At 39.0% G+C, this 27,865-nt stretch overlaps 1 protein-coding gene across 3 annotated transcripts; it reads right to left on the reverse strand.

Annotated features, from left to right (window-relative positions):
• Window positions 1–12: 12 nt before the first annotated feature.
• On the reverse strand, window positions 13–27,832 carry BACH1 (BTB domain and CNC homolog 1). 3 transcript variants are annotated; one of them, XM_063346956.1, is made up of 7 exons: window positions 27,629–27,832; window positions 20,068–20,141; window positions 19,808–19,967; window positions 14,537–14,834; window positions 9,685–11,076; window positions 7,746–7,952; window positions 13–2,571 (listed from the first exon to the last, which is right to left on the reverse strand). In XM_063346956.1, exons 4-7 carry the CDS (start codon window positions 14,774–14,776, stop codon window positions 2,110–2,112), a joined length of 2,301 nt encoding a protein of 766 aa, XP_063203026.1. In that variant the 5' UTR covers window positions 14,777–14,834; window positions 19,808–19,967; window positions 20,068–20,141; window positions 27,629–27,832; the 3' UTR covers window positions 13–2,109. The 3 variants fall into 3 exon arrangements, with proteins under 3 accessions (XP_063203026.1, XP_063203018.1, XP_063203009.1); XM_063346948.1 differs by lacking the exon at window positions 19,808–19,967; XM_063346939.1 differs by lacking the exons at window positions 19,808–19,967; window positions 20,068–20,141.
• Between the last annotated feature and the right edge of the window lie 33 nt (window positions 27,833–27,865).

Consider the following 27,865-nt stretch of genomic DNA (forward strand, 5'->3'; position numbering starts at 1 on the left):
ATCATGTATGGACAGTAGAAGGGTTTGGGGCCTTCTGTCTTTTTTTTTTTTTTTTTAATTGTTTCTTGTTGGTTTGCTTTTTAAATAAAATGGAGACTTTGGAGCAAAACACTGCCCAGGGTGGCAGCATGGGAGGGAAGAAGGATTAAATTAACCAGGCATATACAGACGTTGGAGAAAAAAACCCAGAGAGCTTCATGAGTAATACATATACAGGATCAACATATATAAATGACAGCCATTTAAAAGAATTTCAATTCAATTATCTGAAGATATATCCAAAGCAGTAGAACTCTCATGTCTGCCATATAGTATTTATTTCTGAATTTCAGTTACTGCAAGCACTGTGATTTATACAAGCTATGCTCCATTAACACAAATTTTCCCCTTAAAAAAAAGTAATGATATATGATGAAAATCCAAGGATATCACTAGAGATTTAAATCAACTTTCAATCCCATAGGTGAGGTAGTGTAGTCACTTGTATTACGTGCTGGTTATGAGAAGTAATGTTGAAATCTGTCAAATTTTTAATTTTTGTTTTAAATAAGTGGCTTAATAGTCTTAATATATTTATTAATGCTATGTTACCCATAAGGGGTGGGAGAAGGAGAGAAAAAAAGAAAAAGAGCCTTGCCAAAAACAAGTTTTGTCTCACTGCAAGATAAAACCACAAAGCAGTATTTACATTAGTCCTTCGCTTAGTTGCTGCCTACTGTACATGCACACAAAAGACACAAAAAGCTAATATACATTCTGAGGTAGGAAATGAAGAATTCCACTGGCTTGTACAAGATTCTTCATGTTTTGTAAACCAGCAAAACCAAAGTCTTCTGTGGTGAGGTTCAATACTTTGTTCTGGTGTAAGAATAATATCTAAATAATAAAGCATCATTGGTATATAATATGCATCTACTGACATGTAGAAATCTAAAAAATGGGGATCATTTTTAGTGGCTGAACTTCTCCTTTGCAAAGTAAATAAAGGAAATCCCTCCAGCCCACTTCCTTATTATACTTACTATATGTTTATACTTGTAGCGCAAGCCATTGGAAGTGTACTACAGGTTTAGCCATAAAAGTATCCTGAAGACTAAAATTCTGAAATAGATCTTAACTGGTCCCAGTGATCAGAGAACAAATATATTTGTAGATTACTTTAGGCAATTGGGCACTGAAGTCAAAGAATTTGGTGCCTGAATACCTTAAAAAAAAAAAAAAAAGAAGAATCTGTCCTTAAACTTCCACAATACTTTGACTCAAACTTACCACAAACAGCAGAGAGCTTGAAGGTGCTAGGACAGCAAGTCATAATACAGCAATGAATTTTAACAAGCATATGGGATTCAGATGCCAGAGGATCCAATCCACACTAATCAAAGTATGGCATCGGTTCTAAACTTTCCCAGTACGTTATTTTTCCCACAAAATCTAGAGAAGAGAGCAGTATGCTGCAGCACCTCTGCTGTTCCAGTCTTAACTACATTCTGGAGAGCTAAGGCAAAGGCATATATTCAATAAAAACTGGCTCTGGTACAGGGATGGGAACAGCAGGAAGCAATGAGCTGTTCCAGAGCGCACTTGCCAGAATCTCCTCATACTGTCATGTTATCCTAAGCCATCTACAAAATAAACGTTTACAGAGCTATATATGCTTCTCAAGGTTTGCCTACCAGGAAAAAAGAAATCTTAGAGAGATAAGAATTCCAGAAGTCGTTGTGCATAAACACATGTTAGGAGGCTTTTCTTGAGATGCAGAGCAGCATTAGGTACTGTGGCACAAATCAGAGTGAAGGCTGCTCTATACCTGAATGAAAGCTTCCTCACAAATAAACATCTGTGCACAGAGTCTGTACTTTCCAACAACTTCCCTGAACCCTCCTTGACACCACCACACAGAAAAGGCTCCGAGGCTGACACATACAAATTACACTCTAGAACTACACAGAGCAAACCCAAAGCTTGCCAAGTAATATAATGACCGTGTAATTGTTGATGTAGTTTCAAAAGATAAAGTTTCATCTTTTCTTTCGCTTAGGAAGGTACAATAATGCTTAATCTCACTTTTAGTTGCGAAGTTGAGAGGCTGGCAATAGGAAGAGAGTAGACTCACTCATCTGTAGTGCATTTGTCAGTCATTTGCTGACAGAAGTCTGTGATACCACCGCTCTGTCCACATTGCTCCATAAGCGAAGTTTTCTCTAATGTTCTTACGGAACCTGGATGCAGTTCCTGTACTTGATCGTAAGTTGCATCACACACACTTTTCACACATTGATAACAAGAACTCTGCTCATTTGTAGATGTAACACCTGAAAGACCATCTGCTAATTCTACACTTGCTGGTATCGCAAGCTCGCTATCAGATGGAGCTGTTCGTTCTCTCTCCGGTAATAAAAACAAAAGCGGACAATCTGAGGAAGAATATTTTGCAAGTATTTGTATTTGCTCGTGACTCAAGGCTGCTTCCTTACACACTTGTTGGCAAAGTCCAGTCAGATTCTGCTTTGTCTCACCCAGAGTTGACAAAATGTGGTTTCTTTCCTTCAGCAAGTTCTCCTTCTCATTTTGCTGCAAGAAGAAAAACAGCCTTTTAGTCTGCATTTTAACACAAAAACTATAGTTTGTTATGTTCCTAGCAAGGCTAAAACAAGACTATAAAAAATCTGGACTGCTGAAACAGAAGTAATTTGGCAATAAGAAGGTAAACACCGACACAACCAAACACCTATCAAAAGGGCAATCCTAACCTCTCTTGAAGCATCATCAACTCAGATATTTGAAGTGATTCTTCAGACATAGGACTTTTTCAAAACTCATACTGGCAGCCAAAACAGTAATTCGTAGTTATTTAATAAATGAAGCCTAGCTGCACTTACTATAAATACTCCTGAAACACTAGTTTTACAGGGTAACATATAAACCATTACCACTGGGTCAACAGAACATTAAGCAGAACAGAGATTTCTGTTTAGAAGTTAAATGTTGAAAACCAGACATTGCATTTTCACTACTGATACTGCTCTGCTAGATGAAAATAAAATTCAATTCTTAAGTGCCAAGTGCACTGCAGAACAAGCAACAGAGGTAGAAGAGTTTCTAAAGTAAATAGAAAATATAGGAAAATTAAAGAAATAAGCGTTAAAATCATAAACAAAATATTTTCTCTGGAAATGCAGCGGTCCAGTTTGCTTCGAGGCACTGACTAGATGACTGCAAGTTAAAGAATTCAGAGTGAATTCAGAGAGAATTTAGAGGAGTGATAGATTAGTGGATTAAGGAGACAGGAACAGAGATGCCACTAGGTAAGTAACCTACTACTGGAACAGGAGAGTATCAGCTGAATTACTCAGTTTTGTTTACACAGCAAACATGCTTAAGAGTGGCAGATACTGCTCAGACATGAAATAAGACTGTCCTTGCTCTGAAGAGCTTACAACCTAGCTACATAATGCACTAGGATCTTCCAAACACGGGGCAGCAAAAGGCAAGATGGCAATTCACTAATGAATATCAAATAGAAAAAGGTACCATTCATTAAAAATTAGCTTTCTTTTTTGGGGGGTTTTACTTCAGTGTCATGAATTTTTGTGAGACTTCCGACAAAAGTAACTGAAGATGAGAGGACATGGATAACTGAGGGGCTGCTCTAATGATGGAAACAAGCAACATCCACAAAAAAATAAATGAGGAAATGGCAAAGGAGGAAAGGAAAGAAGCAAGACCATAGGAAGCAGTTAAAAAAACAAAAAGGGGGAAAACCACCCCAAAAACCAAACATGCCACATATTTTGAGCTCTATAATTAAATAAGAGGCAGAGTTCTAAAGATATACAAAGCTGTAAATAGTTTTTAAGATATAATTTTTAATCATAGGGACTGTGTGTTATCAATATTGTAATGTCAATTCACTCCCAGAAAGTCTAATTATTTTCAGTCCTTCTCCCATTCCCTTTTGCAGGAGGAACTCATACTGCAACCACTACAACTTCTTTTTGGAAGAACTGACTAACTTTAAATGGTATTTTGCAAGAGAAACAGTTGTTGCCAATCGTTTTTGCCTAAAATGATTAGAAAGTTCTACTTGTCAGCATACTGGGAGCAGTTGTTGCCAGATCTCCTACTCTGAAATAATTTTATATACATTTTGGGTATGTAGAGGCACTCAGCTGTGCATTATGGGCTTATGAAATTAACTGGACTGCTGTTTTTTAACACAAACTTCAACATTCAGAAATAGTTATTCCAGTATAAATTCCCCGGCCCCATCCGAAGTTGCTGACAGATTAATACATTTGAATATTACTGTTTTATTTTAGCGGCGTTACACTGATACTGCAAAGTAATGCCAGTTTTGAGGTCACTGTAATCAAACAGAGGTATTTTAATTCTTCTGGTGAATAATCTATTTAGTTCACACACTTCCTCTCTCTGCTACACTACATATAACAAGATCTCAATTACATTTCTTGGATCACAGCTTATAGTATGTCACTCACTGACACATCCTTCTCCTGAGCTACAGAATCTTCAGGGAAGCTGTGCTTCTTGAGGTCAGTTGTCGTTTACTCTGCTCCCCTTCACAAATACCCTAATTCGAAAGCTTTGAAGTGAGAAGTACAATGAATGCGAATATACACAAGTGCTCTGAAAGAGCATTTCTAACAAGCCAACATCTCCTTGAGTGGCCCACATGTATTCTCAAATATGGAACATTAGTGAACAACAAGAATACATAGGTTCACCTGAAAGATCAATAAGCAAAGACTGTATGGGGGTCAAAAATAACATTATCAGTACAGAAGATCAAGAGACATGACCAAACTTAATTCTCCCAGATAACAGTTAGATTCAGTACTGAACAGCATTTTTCTTCGATACAAGAAGACCTTAACGTAGGACTTGCAATTTTACAGAATCACTTGGCGGGGTGAGGTACTTCAGTACATCTTTAGTCGAACTTCCTGCTCAAAACAAGGTTAGCTCTGGGTAAGATCAGGCTACTCAGGGCTTTGCTCAGTCACGTCATGAAAGCCTCCAAGGACAGATCAGGCACAACCTTTCTGGGTAACCTGCTCCACTGCCTGCCTGTCCCCACTGGGAAAAGGCGTTTCTTTACATCCAGTTGAAACCTCCCATTTTAATTTACAACAATGTCTCTTGTTCTCCTGCTGTGAAGTGCTAGCCCTCGGGAAGCCAAAGATGTTCCCCTCCCAATGGCTACATGATCTTGAGAACTTCCCCACAGATATGGGCAAGTGGCTTTTAGGTCTCCCCACAGCCATCTCTTTTCCAAGCAGAAACCCTGTTTCCCCTGCCTCTCACCATAGTAGAAGTACTCCAGGCCTGACCATCCTGGTGGCCTTCTCCTAACCTTGCTCCAGTTTGTCAGTGTACTTCTGGCACTGGGAGAGGTCAAAACTAGGCAAAAGATTCAGTCTTATGTGTGCCAAGTACAGGAGTATAATCACTGTCCTCAAACCCCTGGCTGGGCTCCTCTTCATACAGCCCAGGACACTGATGGCCTTTTTTTTCAGCATGGATGTGCTGCTGACCCATGCCCAGCTTGCTGTCTGCCCAGACCCCCAAAGTCCTTTTCAGCAACGCTACTCCTCAGCCAGTTGGTCTCCAGCCTCTACTCACCCATGCAGGGAATTAGTCTTTTCCAGATATAAGACTTTTCCAAGAAACACATCACAAATGCTATCTTTTAATCTGAGAGAACAAAAACCTGATATGCAACAACAAATAGAAATTAATACAAAGCAACATGCTGCACATTCTTGAAGCCAGGATGAGGAATTTAACCAAATATGATTTCCTACAGGCTACAGTAGAAAGTAGTATCTACTTGTCAAGATTTTTCAAACTACAGCTACACCACATTATCCTCTCTCAAGGCCACATTACAGAGGATACCATGAGAAGATCAAAAGACTAACAGGTCTGAGACATATGACTGACCCAGAGAAGCAGGAAAGAGGCAGGAGTCATCAAGCATGAAGCAACCTGGATGTGCCACACAACATCTTCCACAGATGTTTCTTTTCTTCTACCCACCTAGAAATTATGCCTAGACAGATCTTAAAGTTTCTGTATTTGTGCAGGACATACACAGGTTTGATGGTGCATAACATCAGTTGCTGTCAGGCACGCTCAACAGCTCCAAACAAGGTCTCTTCAGGAAGTTATGAAGAAACTTAACTGTACAGTTGCAAAAAAATAAGCAACTGGAACACGTTTGTGCCTAGAGCATGATTCATAACTCAGACCTCACCTCACAATTCTCCATGCTCACTGCCTAGACCTTGCACAGTGACATCTGTCAAAGAGCAGACATTCAAGTCTGTTCTAGCACAGGCCCACAGAAGAAAGGATATTACACTATGACTGTCACTCACTTAGTCAACTACAGGTCTAATCTTGCAGATGAACCTCTAATGTTTTTTCTCCCCAAGCGTTACGCAATATTGACAAAGTCACATAACAAAAGGAAATGACAGTACGATGACAAAACCAGGCAGAAAGCTCTGAACTGTCAGAAATGCAACTTCTCTCTTTAGTCAGAATAATGTAACTGTTACAAACATGATCACCTTATTTCCCTCCCTCCCAGGGTATCTTCTTCATTCAGCACACTGAATGACTTGCTCTGTCAACTCATCAGGGCTGTATGGCACTGCAGGCCCTCCTTCAAAGCCTACCTCCTTTGATGCAAAAGTAGAAGTGCATGTGGTGAAAGATGATGGACCACTGCAGGAAAATAAGTTTCTAGCCCATGGCACTTTGCTCTAATTTTATATTCCTTTTCACTCTGAAGTCATAAGGAAAAAGGTGCAACATGACTGCACATGCTCCTAGCTGACGCAAATACCAAATTCATGTACATTAACACAAAGTCTAAAATGCTCCCTAAACAAGAATTAGCAGTACAGCAACCCTGAATGACAGAACTATTTAGTTAGTGCACATGGTACGATCAACTATGAAACTGAGATGAGAGGGTCAGAAACAAAGACCAGAAAAAAGACACAATCATTTTCTTGACAGGACAACTTCAGATTACCCACATTTCTCTTAAATTACATATTAATCTTTTTATTGCCTTTTAAGAAGGAGAAATTATATTAACACATGGTTGCAGAGAAATCTGTATGCATTAATTCCCGAGCTACAATCCTGATACAACTGCTAAAAAGGCAAGCAGCTTCCTGAGTTCTGCTATATCTTCCGCCTTTCTGCAAGGGTCTCATTTTTAAGATTCAAGACTCAGGAAACAGCTCACCAGCCCATGTTGATATGTTACAAGAAAAAACACTTACACAATTTACAATTGCATAACTGTAAGCTTGATCATGAGGAATACCACAAGCTGAAGAATAAAAGCATGAAGCAAGAAAGGGGAAAGAGGTAGAAAACAAAGTAGAGTGGGATGACGGTTTGTACCAGTGATGGTTCTGTACAATTAAGCTTAATGCTTAATTCTGATGGGCTTCAAAAACACCATTCACCAAAATTATGCTGTGATGCACTTTTACTTCAATGCAAACAAGTCCACAGAAGGAAAAATGTGTAAAGCGCAGAAAATCTAGAACTGCTATCAAGAAGTCATCTAAGACTGATAAAGTTTTCTAAGCTTGAGTGGAAAAAGTAGTAAGCCACCTCACTCTCAAACTACTGCAAGGTGTCCAGTCAAGATGTTTAGAGAAAGACTCAGGTCAACGGTAATAAATATTTATACATACCAGTTTTTCAATTTCAGATTCAAGATTTTGTATGCAGTCAAGTTTTCTCTTACGACATCGCTGTGCTGCAATTCTGTTTTTACTTCGTCTTCGGATATCATGAATACAGTCCAATTGTTCAGGAGTTAATTTATGCATTTTCAGAAATGACTGGAAGTCATTTCTGGAAAGTGAGATAATCCTTTGTGCATTAAACGGCAGTTTTACCTAGAATGTAAGACACAGTTGTAAATCAAAGGTGAAAATGATACACACAAACACTAACAGGCCGATTCAAGTTTTCATTTTAAGCATTCTTTACTACACAACCCATCTTTCTTCCTAAATCTCAGAGACAAGAGCAAGTTAATGTAGCTACCAGGTCAGGTGGATAAAATCCAGGGGTTTCAGCTAGATGAGTTCAAGCACAGGTGAAGTAACTGAGTAACTTTGCACATTTACACTAGGATCCTCAAAAGCATAGTCAGAGTAGGATGAAATCTATCCGCGTGTGCAGCAAATAATTAGGTGATACACTACAGGAAAATAAATTATGGTTAGGTGGTGCACAAAACAGGTGTCAAGAATCACTAATACAATCTAAAGCTTCCCCTATACCCTGCTATTAAGCCTGTACCCTGCACACATTTTTATAACTACAGTTTTCTGCAGGAAAAGTTCATCTGAAACAGGCATTTACTTAAAATATAGAAGTTACAATATCTGTCTTGAAATTCTTAATGCTGCAGAAGAGAGAACCAGGCTCTTGCTACTGCCTGTACACCTGAGCTACAGAGGCAGGAGCTTCCAAAACATATACAGATCACGAAGTCCTGATTAACACTGAAAAAACCTTTTACCTTTACAAAATAGTTGCCACATATTATGAAGTACCCAGCTAAAGACACTTTAATCCTTATGTTTGAGTACATTAAGTAGCAGGAGATGTCACCTTACTACGGCCAAAGATCTGAATTTAGTTTAAAAAGCAAACAGAGAAACCCTTTCTGTGTTTGGCTACCACCGGTGACAAACTGCCCTCAGCAATGATGCCATCTACTTCTTTGTAATGTAAAGACAAGGAACGTATTTAACCAATTCTGGCCTTTTGTTTGGCCTGCCTACTTTTTATATTGATGGTAGCTTCCACTTACTTTTAAGTCTCAGCAAGGCACTGCATCTTGAAAAGAAAAACACTAGTGCTTTAAAAACAACTGAATTTTCATTAGATTAAATGATCCACCATACACAGTCACATTGCAATTCTACAATTCTAAGAACTGTGACAGAAATCACTCTAGGTATATAGTAAAATCTTTTGGGATTAGACTATTTATGTATGGCGCCTGCCTAAAACACTATCTAAGCAATGACATAAAGGAAAGAAGAGCCAAATAACTTCTGCAGTTGGAAGAATAGATACAACCTCAGTTTTGGAGAAGGTGATAATATTAAAGCAGTCATAAATACACAGCTACTGAGCCAGCTTGAAAACTTAGTTTTCATTTCACAGCACATCTGAAGTATCATTTCTCTCCCACCTTTTCCCCACAACTCAGAATAAAACCAGGAAAGCTGTTAAGTTTCTACAAAACAAAGGTTCCAAGAAGTTTAAGGTTTTCTTATGTTTACCTAAAGCAGACCAAAAAAAAAGAAATTCTAAAAAAGAATCCCCAAGCCTTGGTTTAAGACTCACTACCTTTTCTGATAAAGTTGCTACAGAAAAATATCTGAAGAGATATAATACTTAAGAATCTACCACTTCAATATCCTACCAAAAAAATATTGTATAACTCTCCCTGAATTACCAGTGATCTTCCATATAAACCTCTGAATGTTTATTTAAAGTTTAATTTCCCAGATTTTTAGAACGGGCAACCACAAAGAAAAAAAGCAAAAAACCCAAGAGAACCCAACTTTAAGAAACAGGGAAGCAAAGGATGCACCAGGATGTTCTTACCTCACATTCTTGTTCTCTTGCCGAACAGGATTCACTGTCTCCCTCAGTGTCAGTTTCCGAATCCTCTCCCAAACTTATCACATAATTATAGGGACACTGTTCTTGTTGCTGTCCCTGAACACAATCTCCACTGCTTATTTCCGAGCTGTTGGAGCATCCTTCAGTACTAAGATTGCTTATAAAGGGGCAGTTGACAGAACTCAATGTTGTAAAAGTCCGTTGAGAGCAAGGTTCAGGGCTTTCACTGATCCTGATACCCAGCCATGGACACTCTGATTTTTTCCCCGAATATACTGGCTCCAAGCACTCTTTTGGAACTGCAGGTGGTAGATGCACTTGACTGGCTTCTGTGCTGTAAATATCACTCCAGAACCCTTTTGCTAGATGTTCTGCTACCTCTCTCTCCACACTGCTTCGATCACCAGCTGATGCAATGTTAGTGGCTTCTCTAGTGCACAAATCAACCTTTGAAGGTGCGTCATCTTGACTTTCAATTTTGTCATTCCCAACTCCAGTACCTGATACAGTTTTTTCAGCTAAGACTGTGTTGTTTTGCATACTACTGAAATTCAAGTTACTGTATTGCTCACAAGTATGTAAAAAAGACACAGAATTGAGTCCATGAGGTGCAGCAGAGTTTTGGGGGAAAGCAGCAAGATCCATTTTCTCCACAGGACACGACACATTCTGAGTCACAGAATCTCTCATTGACTCTTCCTTTTGCTCAATGCCTTCCTCCTCTTCTTCCATTTTTACCTGAGTCTCTTCACATTTTGAGACCAGCTGCATAGGTACACACTCCTGAGCTTTTTGTATGCCATCATTATCAGATATTTCTTTCTCAAGAAGAGTTACAATTGGTGGCACCTGAATGTCTTTTATACTGGAACTGGACTCTGAAGTATGAACTTTGTCATTTCCAAAAGCTTTCTGGAATTTCCTATACTTTGGGCATTGGGAAGATAAGCTGGAAACACTACCCCTTTCTAAGTGTACAGGATCACATGTTTGATTGGCATTATCCTGGACAGCAGGTGTTGATTTAGCATTTTCTTCATCTTTACAGAGCTTTGTGTCAGGAGTTTGAGTATATTCCTTTTCTAAAAGTTCTTCTACTTCATCATCTATTTCTAGGTCTCCATCATCCACATTGCCAATGTTAGGGTTTGTTTTCTGACAACGCCGTGTACAACACTTCTTCCTAGGACAGTCGGGCTGATCCAATTTAAAGTCCAAAAATTTGAATTTGAGAAACTGAAAGCAAGACTCTTCAATGTTGTGTACACCCAAAAACTCAGCACATTTGCAAACTTCAGACACATTGTCTTTATTTAAAATAAGTTTAGCTGTATATGCAAACTGAAGCAAAGGACTAAATCCTTTAAGTGTTACCTATTGGGGAAAAAAAAAAAGAAAGAAAAAATATTTGTATGGCCCATATGGGTTTAAATAGAGAAACACGCAGAACCCAAATTTACTTGCGAGCAAACCAGGCCAGCAGGACAGAGTACAAGACAGAAGCAACACATTTGTTCCACAGAGAAAGCCTGGCCACACTCATTCTGAAACAAATCTTCTGATAAAATTTTATCCTGTACTTTTTGTGGCAATTATCTTCTTCACTGTGATCATTATCTTAGTAAAATGTTCTGACAATACATTACAAACAAGTGAAAAATATTGCTGTATATCGAAAACCAGTAACTGAGTTCCCACTTTACGAAGATCTCTTTCAAACCCAAGCTGTACGTTACTTGCTCAAGATCAAAATGCTGCTGGTATTTAATTGTTCCTTTAGAGAGCAATTACTACTATTTTCACAGTCTTATGCATCATTGACAAAAAAGTCTGAGAAAGTGGAATTTGACCACATATGTTTATTTATTACTATAGCCACCTACTCCTTTCTTCCTCCCATAGATGAAAAAGAATTGTACCCAAAAACTGTACATCAAAACTAATTATTCCCAGTTTAAAGCCTCCTTGGACAAGCTAGTTTTATTTGAACATTTCCATCATTGACATGTCGGTTTTTACTGCAGAACAGTTTGCCTAACAGGGAATCAAAGATAAATAAAAACTTTGTTGTTACAAACTGAACAAGATAATCTTTTACCCATGAAAAAATTACTAAGGAATTAGGCAGAAAGTTGTAAACAGATCACCATATTACAAATTATATCACACTTCCTTTAGATTTTCTCTGCAAGTGAAGAATAAAGCAATATGTCCATTATTACTACTCAAACTCAAGCCGACATTCTGCTCTCCTCTATTGAAATGAACAGGACTTTATGCTGAATAAAGTGCTATATTCATGCATTAACTATACTGAATTCTTCTGCCAGCAAGATACTTAACTATATGTACAATTTAATTTAGGAATAAGTTGAAGGTTTGTTTTGTTTCTTTTTTTAGTGGTTGTTTGGCGTTTTACACTTCACTAATTTCCCTCTTTTACTCCAAATCATGGCTTTGTGTCCCCCGGCATCCTACTTCCCTTCCACATCAGCTCCCACAATTACTTTTCTTTTAATCTGAGACACATTCAGGCTATCAACATATTAAGCATCTAGCAAAAAAAAAAAAAAAGAATCATAGAATCATAGAATCATAGAATCATAGGGTTGGAAGGGACCTCTGGAGATCATCTAGTCCAACCCCCCTGCCAGAGCAGGGTCACCTAGAGCAGGTTACACAGGAACACGTCCAGGTGGGTTTTGAATGTCTCCAGAGATGGAGACTCCACCACCTCTCTGGGCAGCCTGTTCCAGTGCTCTGCCACCCTCAGGGTAAAGAAGTTCCTCCTCATGTTTAGGTGGAACTTCCTATGTTCCAGTTTGTGCCCATTGCCTCTTGTCCTGTCCCCGGGCACCACTGAAAAGAGCCTCGCCCCATCGTCCTGACACCCACCCTTTAAGTATTTATAAGCGTTGATAAGGTCACCCCTCAGACGTCTTTTTTCCAGACTGAAGAGACCCAAATCCCTCAGCCTTTCCTCATAAGAGAGGTGTTCCAGTCCCCTAATCATCCTCGTAGCCCTCCGCTGCACCCTTTCCAGCAGTTCCCTGTCCCTCTTGAACCGGGGAGCCCAGAACTGGACACAGTACTCCAGGTGCGGTCTCACCAAGGCAGAGTAGAGGGGGAGGATGACCTCCCTTGACCTGCTGGCCACGCTCCTCTTGATGCACCCCAGGATGCCATTGGCCTTCTTGGCCACAAGGGCACATTGCTGACTCATGGTCATCCTGTTGTCCACCAGGACTCCCAGGTCTCTTTCCACAGAGCTGCTCTCCAGCAGGTCAGCACCCAACCTGTACTGGTGCATGGGGTTGTTCCTCCCCAGGTGCAGCACCCTACACTTGCCCTTGTTGAACTTCATAAGGTTTCTCTCTGCCCAGATCTCCAACCTGTCCAGGTCTCTCTGTATGGCGGCACAGCCTTCCGGTGTGTCAGCCACCCCACCCAGCTTGGTGTCATCAGCAAACTTGCTGAGGGTGCACTCTATCCCCTCATCCAGGTCATTGATGAATATGTTGAACAGGACTGGACCCAGTACTGACCCCTGGGGAACACCACTCGTCACTGGTCTCCAACTAGACTCTGTGCCCCTAATCACAACCCTCTGAGCTCTATCTTTCAACCAGTAAGAAATGACCACATAGACACAGTAAGTTGGTTGAGTAAGTGACATAGTGGTATTATGCTGTAATGTAATTTTGTAATAAGTTCATTGATTAATAGGCAATAACAAAGACCACTGAAGATCTTTAAAGAGACCACTTGATCCCTTTTAGTTTTCCATTTCCTATAAAATCTGAAAGATTCTTGTAATAGAGAATCCTTGTGCTTTTCTCTGTACATTACAAAGCCAGTGAGGTCGCTACTTTACTGAAGTACAGGCTGAATACATCATCTCTGTGTTGTCACTATAAATATTCATTGATGCACACCTTTCCTCTAACTTTAATGATTCTAGTTGAGTTGTCAACATTTTGCATCTTATTTCCCACCCCCAAAGCTAACTACCATAAACTACCTCTCAGAAAGCCATTGATTATTTAACAACCAACTCTTGAGATTACTACTACCATTGGGCACAATCAGAGCACTTAGAGGCTCTTCACTTTTCATCTACACACACAGCATTTTATATACAAATCCAGTTGCTTGCTGCATGACTCTTATAACTTAACTAAATAACAACTTGGAATCTTTAAATGTCTTGGACGTTCCAGATATGTAATAATAAATTTCATTTCCTATGATGTCAGGTTCTGGCTCATTCCCACTGAATACTTTTGAATTCAATCTGATTTAAGAATATGTATTTTGGGGTAAAAAAGAAAGCAAATAATTACAATACATTTTCTAAGTCTTAGAAGTAATAAAACACTAGGAAAAAAATCAAGATGCTAATGATCACTATGTAAAAAGGATGGGGAACTGAGCAGAAGAAAACTGTTAAAAACAGTAAGCAGCAAGGCAGCAAGCAAAGAATATAAGCACAGTCATATTACTCAAACATACAAAACCAAATCTTAATTACATTGATTTAAAAGTATTACCATTTTAAGCTTTAATTTGTTTGTTTATTACTCCAAAAGTATTCTCTTTTCATACAGGAGAACTAGTTCTGCAATACCTCTTTACCATTTAAGGCTTGTTTTTTTGATAAACTTTTATGCTTTGAAACAGGTGTACAATCTTAAAGGTAACATACATACTTCCCTCCAGTTCTTAAAGCCCCCACCTTAACTTCTCAGTTACGCACCAGCCCATTGTAAAACAGAATTGAAGAAAACAGATTAGAAGCATTGGCAGGTAAAATATGGAAGGGAGTGACACTCACCTCTTCCGGTAAAGTGATGATAAGATCAGCATCCACCTGGCCCACAATTCTTGAAAGGAAGTAACTGCTGCAAGCTGCAAGGACAGCTTTGTGAGCCCGAAATCGCTGGTCTTCCACTAGAATAGTAACATCGCAGAGAATATCTTGCTTTCTCTGATCATCAAGACTGAGAAGTATGTTGGTACTGTGCACTGAAGATTCATATGCAAAAACCACACTATTCTTCTCACTTAGAGACATTATGTATCACAAATAGTAGTGTGAGTCTCAGTGGAAAGCATGCTTCTGTTCTTCAAATCTGGAGGAAGAAAAAACAAGTTGTACATGTGAAAGTCATACCCAACAGGAGCCCATTGACAGTAGAACATAATAAGCAAACTGTTAAACATGCACTGCCCGTTCTAATTCTTAAGACTAATACTCGATATTTCATACATGTTAATACATAAATACATGCTAATGAGCATTTAAAGTACTCAAACCTTAATATGTACATCTTAAAATATTGCTTTAGTAGTCTCAGACCAAAAAAGGAACAATTTTACATGTGACTTCAGTGACAAAGAACAGATTTTTTCCTCATCAAATGATTAAGAGTCATAACTTTACCATAATGCCTGAAAATTATTTAAGCTTTCATTTTTAGTTAGCAGTATATTGACTCCAACACTATGAAAATCTAAAGAGAAATAAAAACTAGATGCATTAAGCCGAAATTCACCAAAATACTATGTAAGCTACTTCTGTTTACTGATTCACCCAGTACAGACTAAAATATTTCTTTCCTTCTTTCAAAAGTAGTTTGCCTGACAAACCAATCAGGCATTGGTAAAATAAGAGTATTTTCTTTCTAGTAGGTTGGTGTTTTGTTTTGAAAGCAGCTTAGTTCTATTTTCCACCTGCCTTAATTCTCTACTGCAGCCTTTTTTCCCCCCTCTCCTGCTCATTACTATTTGGTTTGTTATGTTTGTCAGAAGTTTGCTTTCCTAATGGATCACTATGATTCAGATCACCTGGCAATGGAAACCCTTTTGTGAAAGAACATCAAAGGTCTGAAATACTTATTGGATAATGATCAACAGTAAAAGTTATATGATATTTAAAACCTTGAAATAAGCTCCTATGTAACTGTCCTGAAGCTATTCCTGAACTCCCAGTATTGGGGGGTGGGGGGGAGAGTGCTAGGGAGAAGTCAGCCCTCCTAGAGAGCGCAAAGTTTAACAGCATTTCCAAGTCTGATCTTTATACAGTATTTCTGATTTCCTGTCTTCTTTGGATTGAGCCTTTCTTCCAGTTAAAAAAAGCCTAATGAGAAGTGTCCTCACATCTACAGCTCAATCAAGAAACCACATAATCAGATGTGGAATTCTCCCGCAAGGAAAATATATTACTATGAAAAGTGTTACCTTAACAAACCAAGCATTTTGATTACACTGGACTATTCTACCCAAGAGTTGCTGTAACTGAACACGGTTGCTGAGACTCACTTCAGCCGACACAGCACTACCCAATCATTGTATTGCTCAACAGAGGCTGTTATGATATGCCAATTCCCAACAACAATAAAACTGTAGCCCTTGAAAATCTTCAGTTTTCAAATATGGGAAACTTTCACAACACAGGGAGGGAGGAGGCCATGGCCATTTTTAAACACAGTGGGGGAAAAAAAAACAACCACTCTGCCAGATACACTCCTGGTTTTACTCACTACTCAAGTTATTTTCATTGCATATGGACATTTTTAGTGATCTTTTAAACAGAAAGAGAAAAGAACGAGATCCGTATTTCCAGTAGCAGTAGTAGTAATGGCACAGTACCAGTATGGACTCTGGTAAAGCGCAGACCATCAGCATTACCTCCCCTTCCCACTCTCTCATTTTCAGAGTCAACTTTACCAACAAAATGTACAGATCATAACTTGTCAAAGACAAAGAAAATAATTCGGTTTTGGGACACTTGCTTAAATACACAAGATTTTGTTTTGTGAAAATAAAAGTTCTGTGGGGAAAAAAAAAGTTACACAAATCAGAGTTTTCTCACACTAAGCAATTGCTATGCCATGCGCTGTTAAACCTAAAGGGCTTATTTTTGGAAGCAAAAAAAACAGTTTAAAGGCTTTCACGTACCTAGTGACAAGACTACGTAGATTTGTTTACTTAGGAAATATTTAATTTCCAATCAGTTTAAATAGGAATTATGAAATAATTCTCTGTGAAAGTTATTCTGAAGTTATATTCTTATAACAGCTTATGAGAAATAAGCAGTGCAATATAAATCATGTATTCCTAAATTGTTTGGCCTATATCCTTAATTTATCATATTCTTCAGATATTACAGCACATACAGTTTAACAAAGTATGACTCTGTACTTGTTGCCAGAAGGGCTAAAAAAAAATAAAAAAACCCCAAAAACAAACTAAACACACAACCCCAAAAAGGAACGGAGGACAAAATGGAAGACTAGGTACAGGGTGGTGGGGAGCACAAGGGAAGTATTAAAGATAAGGACATATTTCAGGGTGAATACCTAGGCAAATCTCATGAGGGAGACTATAGTTACAGCCAGGCCTTTAAAGGTTCTTTCTTCTTTTTACGTCTCAAGTTCTCCCAACCCTCAGATAGACAACCCATGTATCATACATGCTGCGCTTGGGTATTCCCTTATAAAATAATCAGTTCCAATATCCAATTCAGATAATTACACTTTCATAGCATGGAAGGCTAAAAGGAACAATAGTTTGTCTCCATATATGGATATAGATACGCAGAGGACACTCAACCCTCCTTTTCACTTGACCTCCACAAGGCACACAATACACTTTCAAAACAGCACTGATATTGAGCTTCCAATGCTGTTGCTGCCAAAAAAAAATAATTATGTTTCAACACTGAAACACCACCTTCTGTTTCTTGAGAAGCAAAAATAAATATTTAATTCGATCATAACTCAATTTAACACTTGACTCTGATAGAGTGTTATACTTCCTAATGCGAAGATTTCATCAGCCAAGCTATGTCCCCACTACATTTAAACAGGATGCAAGTTTTTTTGAGGCACCCAAAATATAACACACAGCATTTCATTAAGCATTTCAAAATTTAAAAGAACTTCTAAAAAATCCAAGCAAACAAACCACCACACCCCCCACTCAAACACTAAATTTCTCTCAGTCTTCTTTGTCAGATCTGATTACGGTCATACATGACAAAGAGAGAAATCAAAAGGAAAAGAACCAGAAGACTGAAAATGCTGCTGAAAACAAAAAGCATCAAACAGGAAAGGGAAAATATAACCACTGTAAAAAGCTGTAACACTTTAGAGAAGTGCTAACAGAGGTCAAACTTGTGAATGTCTTAATTCTGTTTTCTAGTTGCGTAATATAGGCACGGTACCACATTTATGATAGTACTTGTCATGACAGCCAACTAGATTTTCCACAGCAGCGTGAGTGCAAAATACACTGGTCCATAAGTAGATTTGTTATATACATATCCACAATAACAAGATTTACTGTTGTACCAAAGAGAACATTCTTCTGCAAGCTGTTTAATTTTTCTTCTACTTTAACTATTCTCCTGGAGCACTCAGAAATTCTTAAAATTCATTTTATTTATGGGTGGACAAAGAGGGGAAAAGTTGTGAAGTGGAGAAAACAATTCAATGGTGCTTTTTTTAAAGAAGCTTTATAACTTACAAGCTCATGCTACAACTGTCCTACCAGTACAGGCCCTACTAGGCTTTCTTCCTCCCAATGCAGGTGTCTGTTTTACATAATTTTCTACAAATATTGTCTATCAGATTATTTTTCCCCTCTCAGACAATTCAAATGCAAGCAACAACAAGTTACTAAAAAGAAGGAAGACTGATACTACAAACAATGATAACACAAATTATTTCCTTGGAAACCAGACTAAAACTCCTATTCTACCACATTATTTTTATTTTAAAATTAACACTTAAGTAAGGAAAACTAAAAGCAGGCAGATGATTTCTAAAAGTATTCCAAAAGTCAGCAGATGACTGTATATTTAAATCACTGTTCACTAAGTCAGTGTCAACAACCACATGACTGAATGCAAAAGATGCTAAGAAACAAACACATGCAAGAATATTCTTTATTTGATACAGCAGTTATCTTCAAAAATAAGGAGAGTCCAAAAAAATCTTCTAAAACTTAAAATAATCCTTACAATGCAGGTTGAAAGGATTAAAGAAGCAGCAACATAAAAGCTCACTAACTACAAATCCTGTTAGCAGAAGAAAACTAGTATAAAAGCATTCCTCAAATTCCTCTCACCTAAATTCTGCACACCTAACAACCTCATAGTCCTCAGAAGAGGGGGTGGAAGAAAAAAAGAAAAAAGAAAAAAAGAGGAGTGAACGTACATAGACACACATGCTAGTATAAAAACTACAAAAAGGAACACTTGCAGTTGAATGAATCAAGTTCTGCTTTGACAACAAAGCACGCTACTATAAAGTTTCCATTCTTTATTGGACAGTGATTTTGAGATAAAAAATGTTTTGCTTAAGCACAAAAATATTTTCTCCTGAATACTGGCTATAAAACTTTACTCTGCTTTATAAAAGTGAAGTAACTCTATTTTTTTTCTCCCTACTATCATATAATAGGAAAACTATGCCTAAATTACCTGTAAAAGTACCATATCTTCAGTATATTTAGACATCTCTACTTTCAATTTAGACATATATTTACTTTTAAAGAACATACAAAATACTTCTTATCTTAATGAAAATTAGCACTGCAACAACATTTAAAAAAAGGAATATACATTTGTTTTAAGTACCCAGTGCAGAGATCAGAGCAAGATGCCTATCAAGCCTTATTGGCAAATACAGATCTCATCCAAGACTCATTCTTCTCATGCATTTAGTTATTCACTAGCTTGTACTATTAACATGAAGGTAGATGTGAAGTATAGTAAGTGTAAGGTACTTTAAAATTAGACTGCAGGTTTGCTCATCTCACTGCTTACAACTGGTAAGCTCTTTATGCTCTTTAACCCCTAGTTAACTGCAGAATAAAAGTAGTTAGTTAAATGATCCTCTACTGCCTTCACACACAATCTCTGCTTCAGAGTCACTTGGTGCAGATGTTTAAGTAAACCATGAAGTCTCCCCATGTGATACTTCAGAAAAAAAAGAGTATATATTCCAAAGATAATAATCATTATGGGTGAGACCAGGTAAAGCTATAAGGAACTGTCATTGCCAAGACACAGAAGGAAAATAATTATAGATAATATTACCTTGGAATAGATAGTATGAGAGTAGGAACATATTACCAGGATAAAACTCATAATAGTGTGATGTATTTCTCATCCACACACACAGAAATCTGGCAGAAGGTAGATTAACTTTCATGCTCAACAGCACCACCACAGCATGTAAAAGCCTGCACTCGACATCCTGCGGTCAACAAGAAAAGTGTTATGCGAGAGGTGAAGGAAGCGTTGAAGCATCAAGTTGTCGGTGAATCTGACAAAAGCATGCGCAGAAACCAGCTTACCTCCACACGTTTATGTTAGGGCCAAAGAACTGTTTGATGCTTGAGTACACGTCTCTAAAAATTCAGACAAAGTCCTGCAAAGAGTTTGGTACGGCATTTCACAAAAAAAAATAAATATATACTTTTGAGTAATATATGCAAATATAGAAACAATGTATTATATAAATAATACATAAAATTTATATAATATATATGCACATGTATATTAAAATAATAGTAATAAAACTAGTAGCTAATGCCTTTTACAATAGGTCTTCCAAGCAAACCACTCCTGAAAGTCAGGATTTGACACAGTGCCACCTTCTCAAGTATTTAATGCTGAGGAGTAATTTTCTCCATTATGCAAAAGACGGCAAAATGCAGAGTATATGTATACTGACATAGAACACTCAATATGAGCTTTTTTTTGTGTTGTTGAGCCTGAACTTCACAATTTGCCATAACGATCAAGTCCTTTGTGGTTGCAAAAAGCTGATGACAGAAATCCCATTCGAATGGGCAAGTTATATGGCTAACCAGAAACAATAACAATAAGGTGCCGATGTTAAGACAACATTCAAAACCTTAGAATAATAAAGCAACTGTACTGCCCATCACCATACTGCAAGTATTAACATCAGCAGCAATTATCCCAAATCATTGCCACTCATCCAGATGCCTGCTAGACAACTACCAAAGAATTCCAGCTTTTCTGTAGAGAATTTCTAACAAATGAATGCTCTACCCAAAATAGCAATGAATTTAATAGCAATGAATGCCAAACATACAGGATCATAAAAATCAACCACACTGACTAAATAAATAAAACATACTACTATTCAATGCCATGGATTAATAGTAAGAACTTCTTTAGACTTTAAATGGGGCTTTAAACAGAGCATCTTGCTTTTTGCAGTGTTAGAAAATCCCCCCAAATGTCTTACAGTTTACAACTAGGCTTTTCAGTAACTTAGAAAAACAATCAGGTAATATAAATTCTGTATGCTTACTGCATACTTATAGCTGGTTTACTGTATACTTGCACCATTCTTTCCGAACAAAGAAGACAAAAATAACAGCTTAACAGCTGGAGGTGTCTCTGCCTGCCTATGACAGCTGCCAGGAACTTTACCACAGAATAACTCAGAAGAACAAAAGACGGCTAACACAGAGGTAAATTCAGTGTCCCTTAGTTTATACTCAAACACCACAAAAACTGAAAAGGGTGAAGTTTCAATATATGAAGGGGTACACTTTACCGCTAAGCGGAGTGTTTTGAATGTCAGACCAGCTGACACTGGAAAGGTTCGCTGGTGGTGTTAGAAGAAAATTCACAACTAGAAAGAATGAATGAGTCACAGAAACGAGCTCCATAAGCTCTGAGGCTCTTAAGGCAAACAGCCAAAGAATACTAAAATGGCCCTTAAAACTGAGATACAGTTTTAAGAGTCAAATCACTGCCATTTCTGCTTCTATTTACATTATGATACACCTGTGATTTGTGTACACATTTACTGAAGTACTTTTTGAACATTCTGAGCTTGAATGTTTCAATTGTCCTTAAAAATACTAAGTCAGAGCACAGAAATCCATGGAAATCAACAATGGTCATGCCTTTACTATTTAGAAGTCTTGAACTTTCTGAAAGACAGAGCTGATTGGCCAAACTTACAATCTAAACTCTTGACAGTAAATTTAAGGTCCTGGAAACGAAAATCCAGTATCTAGTGGCCACCAAGGTACAATGGGAACCCACAGGCATTGGGATTCAATTGAACCTAGCATCCAAACCTAATGATCTCCTGATCAAATAAAACACAGGACTGTACTTTGTTACCATCACCTGTAATACACTTAATAGCAAGTGGAGCAATAAAACAGCAAAAATTGAGCTGCAGTTATTCTGTCTTAAGCTCTAAGACAGCAATGGTACTAGCAAGAGCTCCGCAAAAATACACGAGCTAGAGAAGTTACATCCTATCAAGTCAGTGCTTTCTTTTAAAAAGCAACAGCCTCTTACTTATTTTCCATCAATCAATAAATCCATTTCAGATATTCATAAAAAAGAAGAGCTCATCTTGTATTCCTAGACTCTGATATGAATTACGTGGCTCTACCATCACACACAACTCAGTCTACACGTATGAGGTTTTTTTTCCTGACCTTCAGCTACCATAAGTTTCCTGTAAATGATCCAGCCCAAAAGTTACCCAATTTACTAGAAAAGTAAACAAAACCCTGCTTCCTAGTTTTTACTTACTTAGTGAGCAACCATCCACTAATACCATACTGGGTATCAATCCTCTGTGGTAATCACAGCAACTCTCACTTGTACACAGGTAAGTTCTTGAATAAGAGAAAGCACAGAGTGAGTCTCCCCTTCAGTAGCTGCAGAACCCAGGCAGGGGAACTTCGCTGTCACTCCTATCTGAGTTGGTTGAACTTGGACATGCAGATGCAATTTCACTTGCGATCACAATCACAATAAAACTAGCAAGATTAATTTATCACCTAGCAGACAATAAAGGTCTGCTCAGCTATCACCATGCTTGTAACATATCTGTATTCTTAGAGCACTTTCACTTCGTGAACAGTTGGGAAAAAAGGCATTGTAGACCCAAAAAAATAGGTCGGAGAAAAACTCTGGGTGCTATTCCTGACTCCTACGTTGATCTATTGAGTAACTTCCAGCTGGTCACTTCTCTCTGTCAGTTCCCTTAGGGTAGACATTTACATTTACTTTATAAAAAAAATATACTATCCACAGATGTGAAGTGCAAAGGGACAACTATCATTTACTACTGCTAAAACAAGACAGTTTGGCTAAGAGGCAGTTTATTCAAAATACACTGCAAAGGCTTTTTTCTAAAGTTTTATATCTATGTCCTTGCCCCCGGCTACCTCTCCTTTTAAGGAAATAAAGTTATGTTACAGATGAATGCTCACAGCGGTTAATAGCTGCTGATTCACGTTATGCTGACAAGGAATGAACCAGCATTTTAGTGTTCATGTTTATTGCTTCTCCATCTTCAGTTCAAAAAGACTTTAAAAGAGAGCAAGTGATTAAAAACAAAAGCAAAAAGTAAGATTTGCTTCATAAGAACAATGCTTTCTCCTCCAGAAAAAAGCAGGACTCATCGTCAGATGATTAGCACATTCATAATTAAAATTCTAAATTGTATTCTTTATTAGTCTAAACACCTGGATTATATTGTTCACAGCTTAATTACATAAATGAACTTTTAAAAAATTATTAGGTTGTATTTCTGCAACATAATTCTTACCACAGCATTTGGACTCCTGTCAAGTTTCAAGCAAGAATTAAAAAGAATGACGGGAAGTCTGACAAGTTTTAAGTCCGCGCTGAGTGTCTTAATTTGTTTTCCAGGTTTTAAGCCTGAATATTCACTTTTTTAAGATTTGCAAACTATATGAGAACTTGCGGCATGGGGCAACGGGGTGGGGGGGGGTGGGTGGAATCTGAGATCCCTAGTACTTACAAGACACCAGAAGCTGGGATTTTAGAGAAAAAAAAAAAAGCAAAGGATTGATACTGTGTAATCATTGAAATTTTCCACAGAGCAGAGGTTTGATTAGTTTCCCTCACAGGATGATATCAAGCAGTCCATATCAAAGCCAGAAAATAATATTACCACTTTGCAGTTTACCATTATTTTACACAACACTAATTGTTTAATTTTTTGATCAGGGATAAAAATCATGCTGTGGGATTTGGTTTGTTTCACTGCTAAAAAATGAAATAGGACTGAAGGGTTTTCGAACACTCCTTTGCAGCAAAACCCCATCGCTTACAATCCTTCAATTCTGCTGGTGTTTAAACAACTACTATGGGAAGATAACAATACACTTCCTAAAGGCATGGTTCACCTAAAAAAAAAAACCCAAACCACCTAATAACAAAAAAACGCCCACAAATACAACACCCCAAAAAATACTACTAGGAACTGATTTTATTTTTTTTTAAATAAGAACTAGGTTAGATAATAAAAATTTCACTTAGGTAAGTGGTAAACTCGCATAATGTAAAGCATGCTCAACTAACATCTACTGTCAACTCTTGCCTTTACTTAAAGGACGAATACCTTTGCATTTATAGCTACGTATTCCACTCCTTGCCACAGTTAAACAAACCACATGAATAATTTTGTTTTAATGACTGTCAGAATCCATTCACAAGTATGTATGTCAAAATATTTATAATGAATACTAAATTAACCATATGTGGTTCTAATGTATCCTACTCTAACTTAGAGAGACACAAGAAACAACCTGAAAGAACTGAGAAATAAATATATTGGCAAGTCAAAGCCAACACTTTTTGGAAATTATAATCTTTTTTCTGGTATTAGCTTTTTAACTCCCATTTTCTTCTGCAATTGTTCTTCACAGTATGTGAAACTGAACCAACATTCTACAAATATTTTAGACATAAATCAGAAAGAACTAAGACACATCTCCACGAAAACAGAAAAACACAGGTTCATCAGAACTGGCAATATTTATATAATAAGGAAAAAAAGACGCAGAAGACCAGACTTCAAATAGTCATTAAAAGACCTCCACCAAACCACATACAGCTGTGTTTCAGTTTTCCCATTAGGAAACTGTAGACCATTTCCTATCTGACATATGATGTTAAGAGTGCCTTACTTAAGGCCTTACTAGCTGAGCTGTGAGTAAGTATTTTAGGGATGGTACCATATAAAATACTGATCTTAAAAGAAGCATTAACAGGGATAGCAAATGCTATCTATTTATTTATCAAAATATTAGTCAATGGGCCAAGGCTGGAATTCAAACACACACCTACAAACGTTATCTTGACAGTTCAAATGAAGTCGTTCACAAACAAATTATCTCAACATGATTCTAAAGATTAATTGAATATTCTTTAAGACACAGGCTCTCATTTAAAGGCATTTTGAGCGACTGATACCTTCAGCTACCTCTTCCGCTCTCCAATATATGTCTAATGATTAAACTCAATTTATTTGTATTTCACCAATGCTTCTAAAGTCAATTTGTCCTTCATAGCGCACTTCTCCCTCCTTTTTAAAGCTTCAGTAGCTGACCCATCAGTTGAGCCTTACTCCAACCTGCTAACTCACATTTATACAAAATACTAAGGTTTCCCTTCATATTACTTAGCAAGAACAAAACTTCCTTCCACTCTGAAAAGGGCCTTAACTGAAAAACAGAGCATACTGCTGGAAATGCAGATACTTTTGTGATACAGCCTATGATTTGTTACAGCAAAGTGAGTCTTGCTATTAGTTTGGTTTTTTTTCCTCCTCTCCACAACGCTAACTTCTGAATTGGAGGTGGGGGGCAGGGAAAGCTGCAGGTGGGACCTCATACATTATGCCCACTGTGGTCATACTAGGCTGAATTCCTCCAACTTAATGGTTGTTTCAGCAGTTATTTTTTGCTCACTTAAAGTTTTGTTCCTACCCACATTTGCATCAACTAACACGTTACCTATGGTTTAACTAAGGATTGCACATAAACAGGACTTAGACTATAAATACCACAAAGGTTTTTTTCTACCCCTAAAACCTCCCCCATGAAACTTTCAGTGGCTGAATTCTAAGGGACAAATAAAATGCCAGCACTCGGACACAAACATGAATCCTTTTGACTGACCTACTACTCCTCCCCCTCACACCAGCATGTCCAACGCAGTGAGAAAGACATCGCTATGATTAAATGGAAATCTGTGAAGAATTTATAGGAACACCTCATCTTAAATAACTGGGAAGGTGGAAGAGCAGGAATGACATGAGAAGGAGACTTGTTGAGCTATGCTTCCCTAAACCACAGGGCAAAGTTATTTGGGACTCGCCCAACTCATGTGCATGGCTATTCTATGCCCAATGAGAGTGCCACCTGATCCAAATGATCAGGTAAAGGGTATGTTTTTTTAATACTAGATAATTCTTATGTTAACATAAACTTATTACCATTCAAAATATCCTTGGCATAGCATTTTGGTTAGAATCAGGAGTGTGCTAGCGAAGCAAACTTCCCAAACATGCCACTAAAGTGTGCTTTCGTTCACTTCAGAAGACAGACCCAGAAAACAACACTAGGTTCTTTTTTAGAGTAAATTAAACTGGGAAATGTACTCCACAAGTAATTCTAAAGAAGTCCAAATACTAAGGGATTCAGTAGAGTTAGCTCAAAGGAAGACTTTCCAAAAAGCATACAATGGGGATATTCTGTTTTCAGTGTCAACTGTTTCCCTCTGCAAATCTGCTACTTTGGAACTCACTACTCACTAACATACACACAGCCTTACTCACACGTGTTAGGACATCCAAGAGTAATTACGCCATCTAAGTCACCTTTAAAGTTAAACTCATAAGCCACACAATAAGACTTGGAATATCTTAGTTGCTTTAATTTGGACTCACCACGTTTGACAGGCATATGCTCTTTCTTTTTCTCTTCAATGTGGCATAATATTTGGAATTAAAGGATGACTCTAGTAATAAGTGTGCTGTGTAACCTCAATTTACAGTGTTTCGGGATTGCAATTACGCATTACTACAGTCAAATGTTTTTCCACACACTGCAAGTACCTTCCTGAGGTGCCTCAAATTAACGTGTCTGTCAAAAGTTAACGCATGATGAAACCGTACATACAGTTATCTTCATTTTACCTTTACTACTAGAACGTTTGCTTTGTCCTTTCTTAATTCAACAAACATTTAGAGGCCCCAGTTGCACATGAATTTGGCATTACTGTTACATTGCCGTACTGAAGCAAAGAACGCAAACACAATTTGACAGAAAAGCAGGTGACGATTCTTTTACAATTGCTACATTTTCAGCACGCCCCAACGCGTGCCAAGTATCTCCCTGCACGGAACAAGACAGACAGGATTCGGATCTCGTTGTTTACGGTCTAAAACAAACCTTCTCCAGCTCCCACCGAGGGCAACAAGCACCGAACACGCCAGCGGCACGTTTCGCCCGGGCAAAGCGGCTTCACCGCCGCATTTCCCGCGGGGTTGAGCTGCCCCTTGCCGCACGGGGCCAGGGGGCGGCGGCGTGGCAGAGTCACGCCTGTGTCACCGCAGCGGACGGGCACATGGACACCCGCGGAAACGTCGGGGATGAGCCACCCGGTAACGACTGACTGCCCGGCGCCGGGCACGGGCCTCGGGGGAAAGGGAGAGGGAAGGAAATACCTGAAGCACGGCACCGAGAAGGGGGAGCCGACCGCTGCCCAGCGCTGACGGGACGCCTCCGCCACCGCCCTGCCCCGGCCTGGCCCCCCGCCGCCGGTCCCACAGCACCGGCCCCCGCCGCGGCGGGACGGGTCACAACGGGGGAATGGGGAGGGGGAAGGAGGGGGCCGGCTGGCTAACACCGCCCCTGCGAAGGCGCCTCAGCCTTCCCTCCACCCTCCCCCCCACGAATGGCGTTGCCCTCGCCCCCACCCCTTTAGCCGAACCGCCACCGGGAGGAGGGGGGCGGGCGCGCGCGCCCGCCCGCCCGCTCGCTCGCTCGCTCGCTCCCCGCGGCGGCCGGTTGGGCTGGGTAGAGCCCGGCTCACCTCAGCGTCTGCCGCCGCTCCTCCGCGCCGGGACCCTCACCCGCCGGTCGGTCGGTCGGTCGGTCGGTCGGCCGGCCGGAGAGGAGGAGGATCAGCAGCGGCGCCGCCGCCGCTTCGTCCCGTTCTCCCCACGGGCTCGTCTGCTCCTGCCACAGAGGCTGCGGCCCGACTGCGGCGCCAGCGGTCAGGTGACTCCCAACAACATTACCCGTTCCTCCCTCCCACCCTCCGCGCCCC

Source organism: Chroicocephalus ridibundus, chromosome 1, assembly GCF_963924245.1.
Source record: "Chroicocephalus ridibundus chromosome 1, bChrRid1.1, whole genome shotgun sequence".
Classification (NCBI taxonomy): Eukaryota; Metazoa; Chordata; class Aves; order Charadriiformes; family Laridae; genus Chroicocephalus; species Chroicocephalus ridibundus.

Excerpts from the sequence above, each read along its gene's own strand:
- BACH1 (XM_063346939.1), bottom strand. The coding sequence starts at position 14,776 with ATGTCTCTAAGTGAGAAGAATAGTGTGGTTTTTGCATATGAATCTTCA. Across the intron at positions 7,953-9,684 it reads CAAGAGAACAAGAATGTGAG|GTAAAACTGCCGTTTAATGC; the intron begins GTAAGAACATCC and ends CTTACATTCTAG. Across the intron at positions 2,572-7,745 it reads AATCTGAAATTGAAAAACTG|CAAAATGAGAAGGAGAACTT; the intron begins GTATGTATAAAT and ends TTCTTCTTGCAG.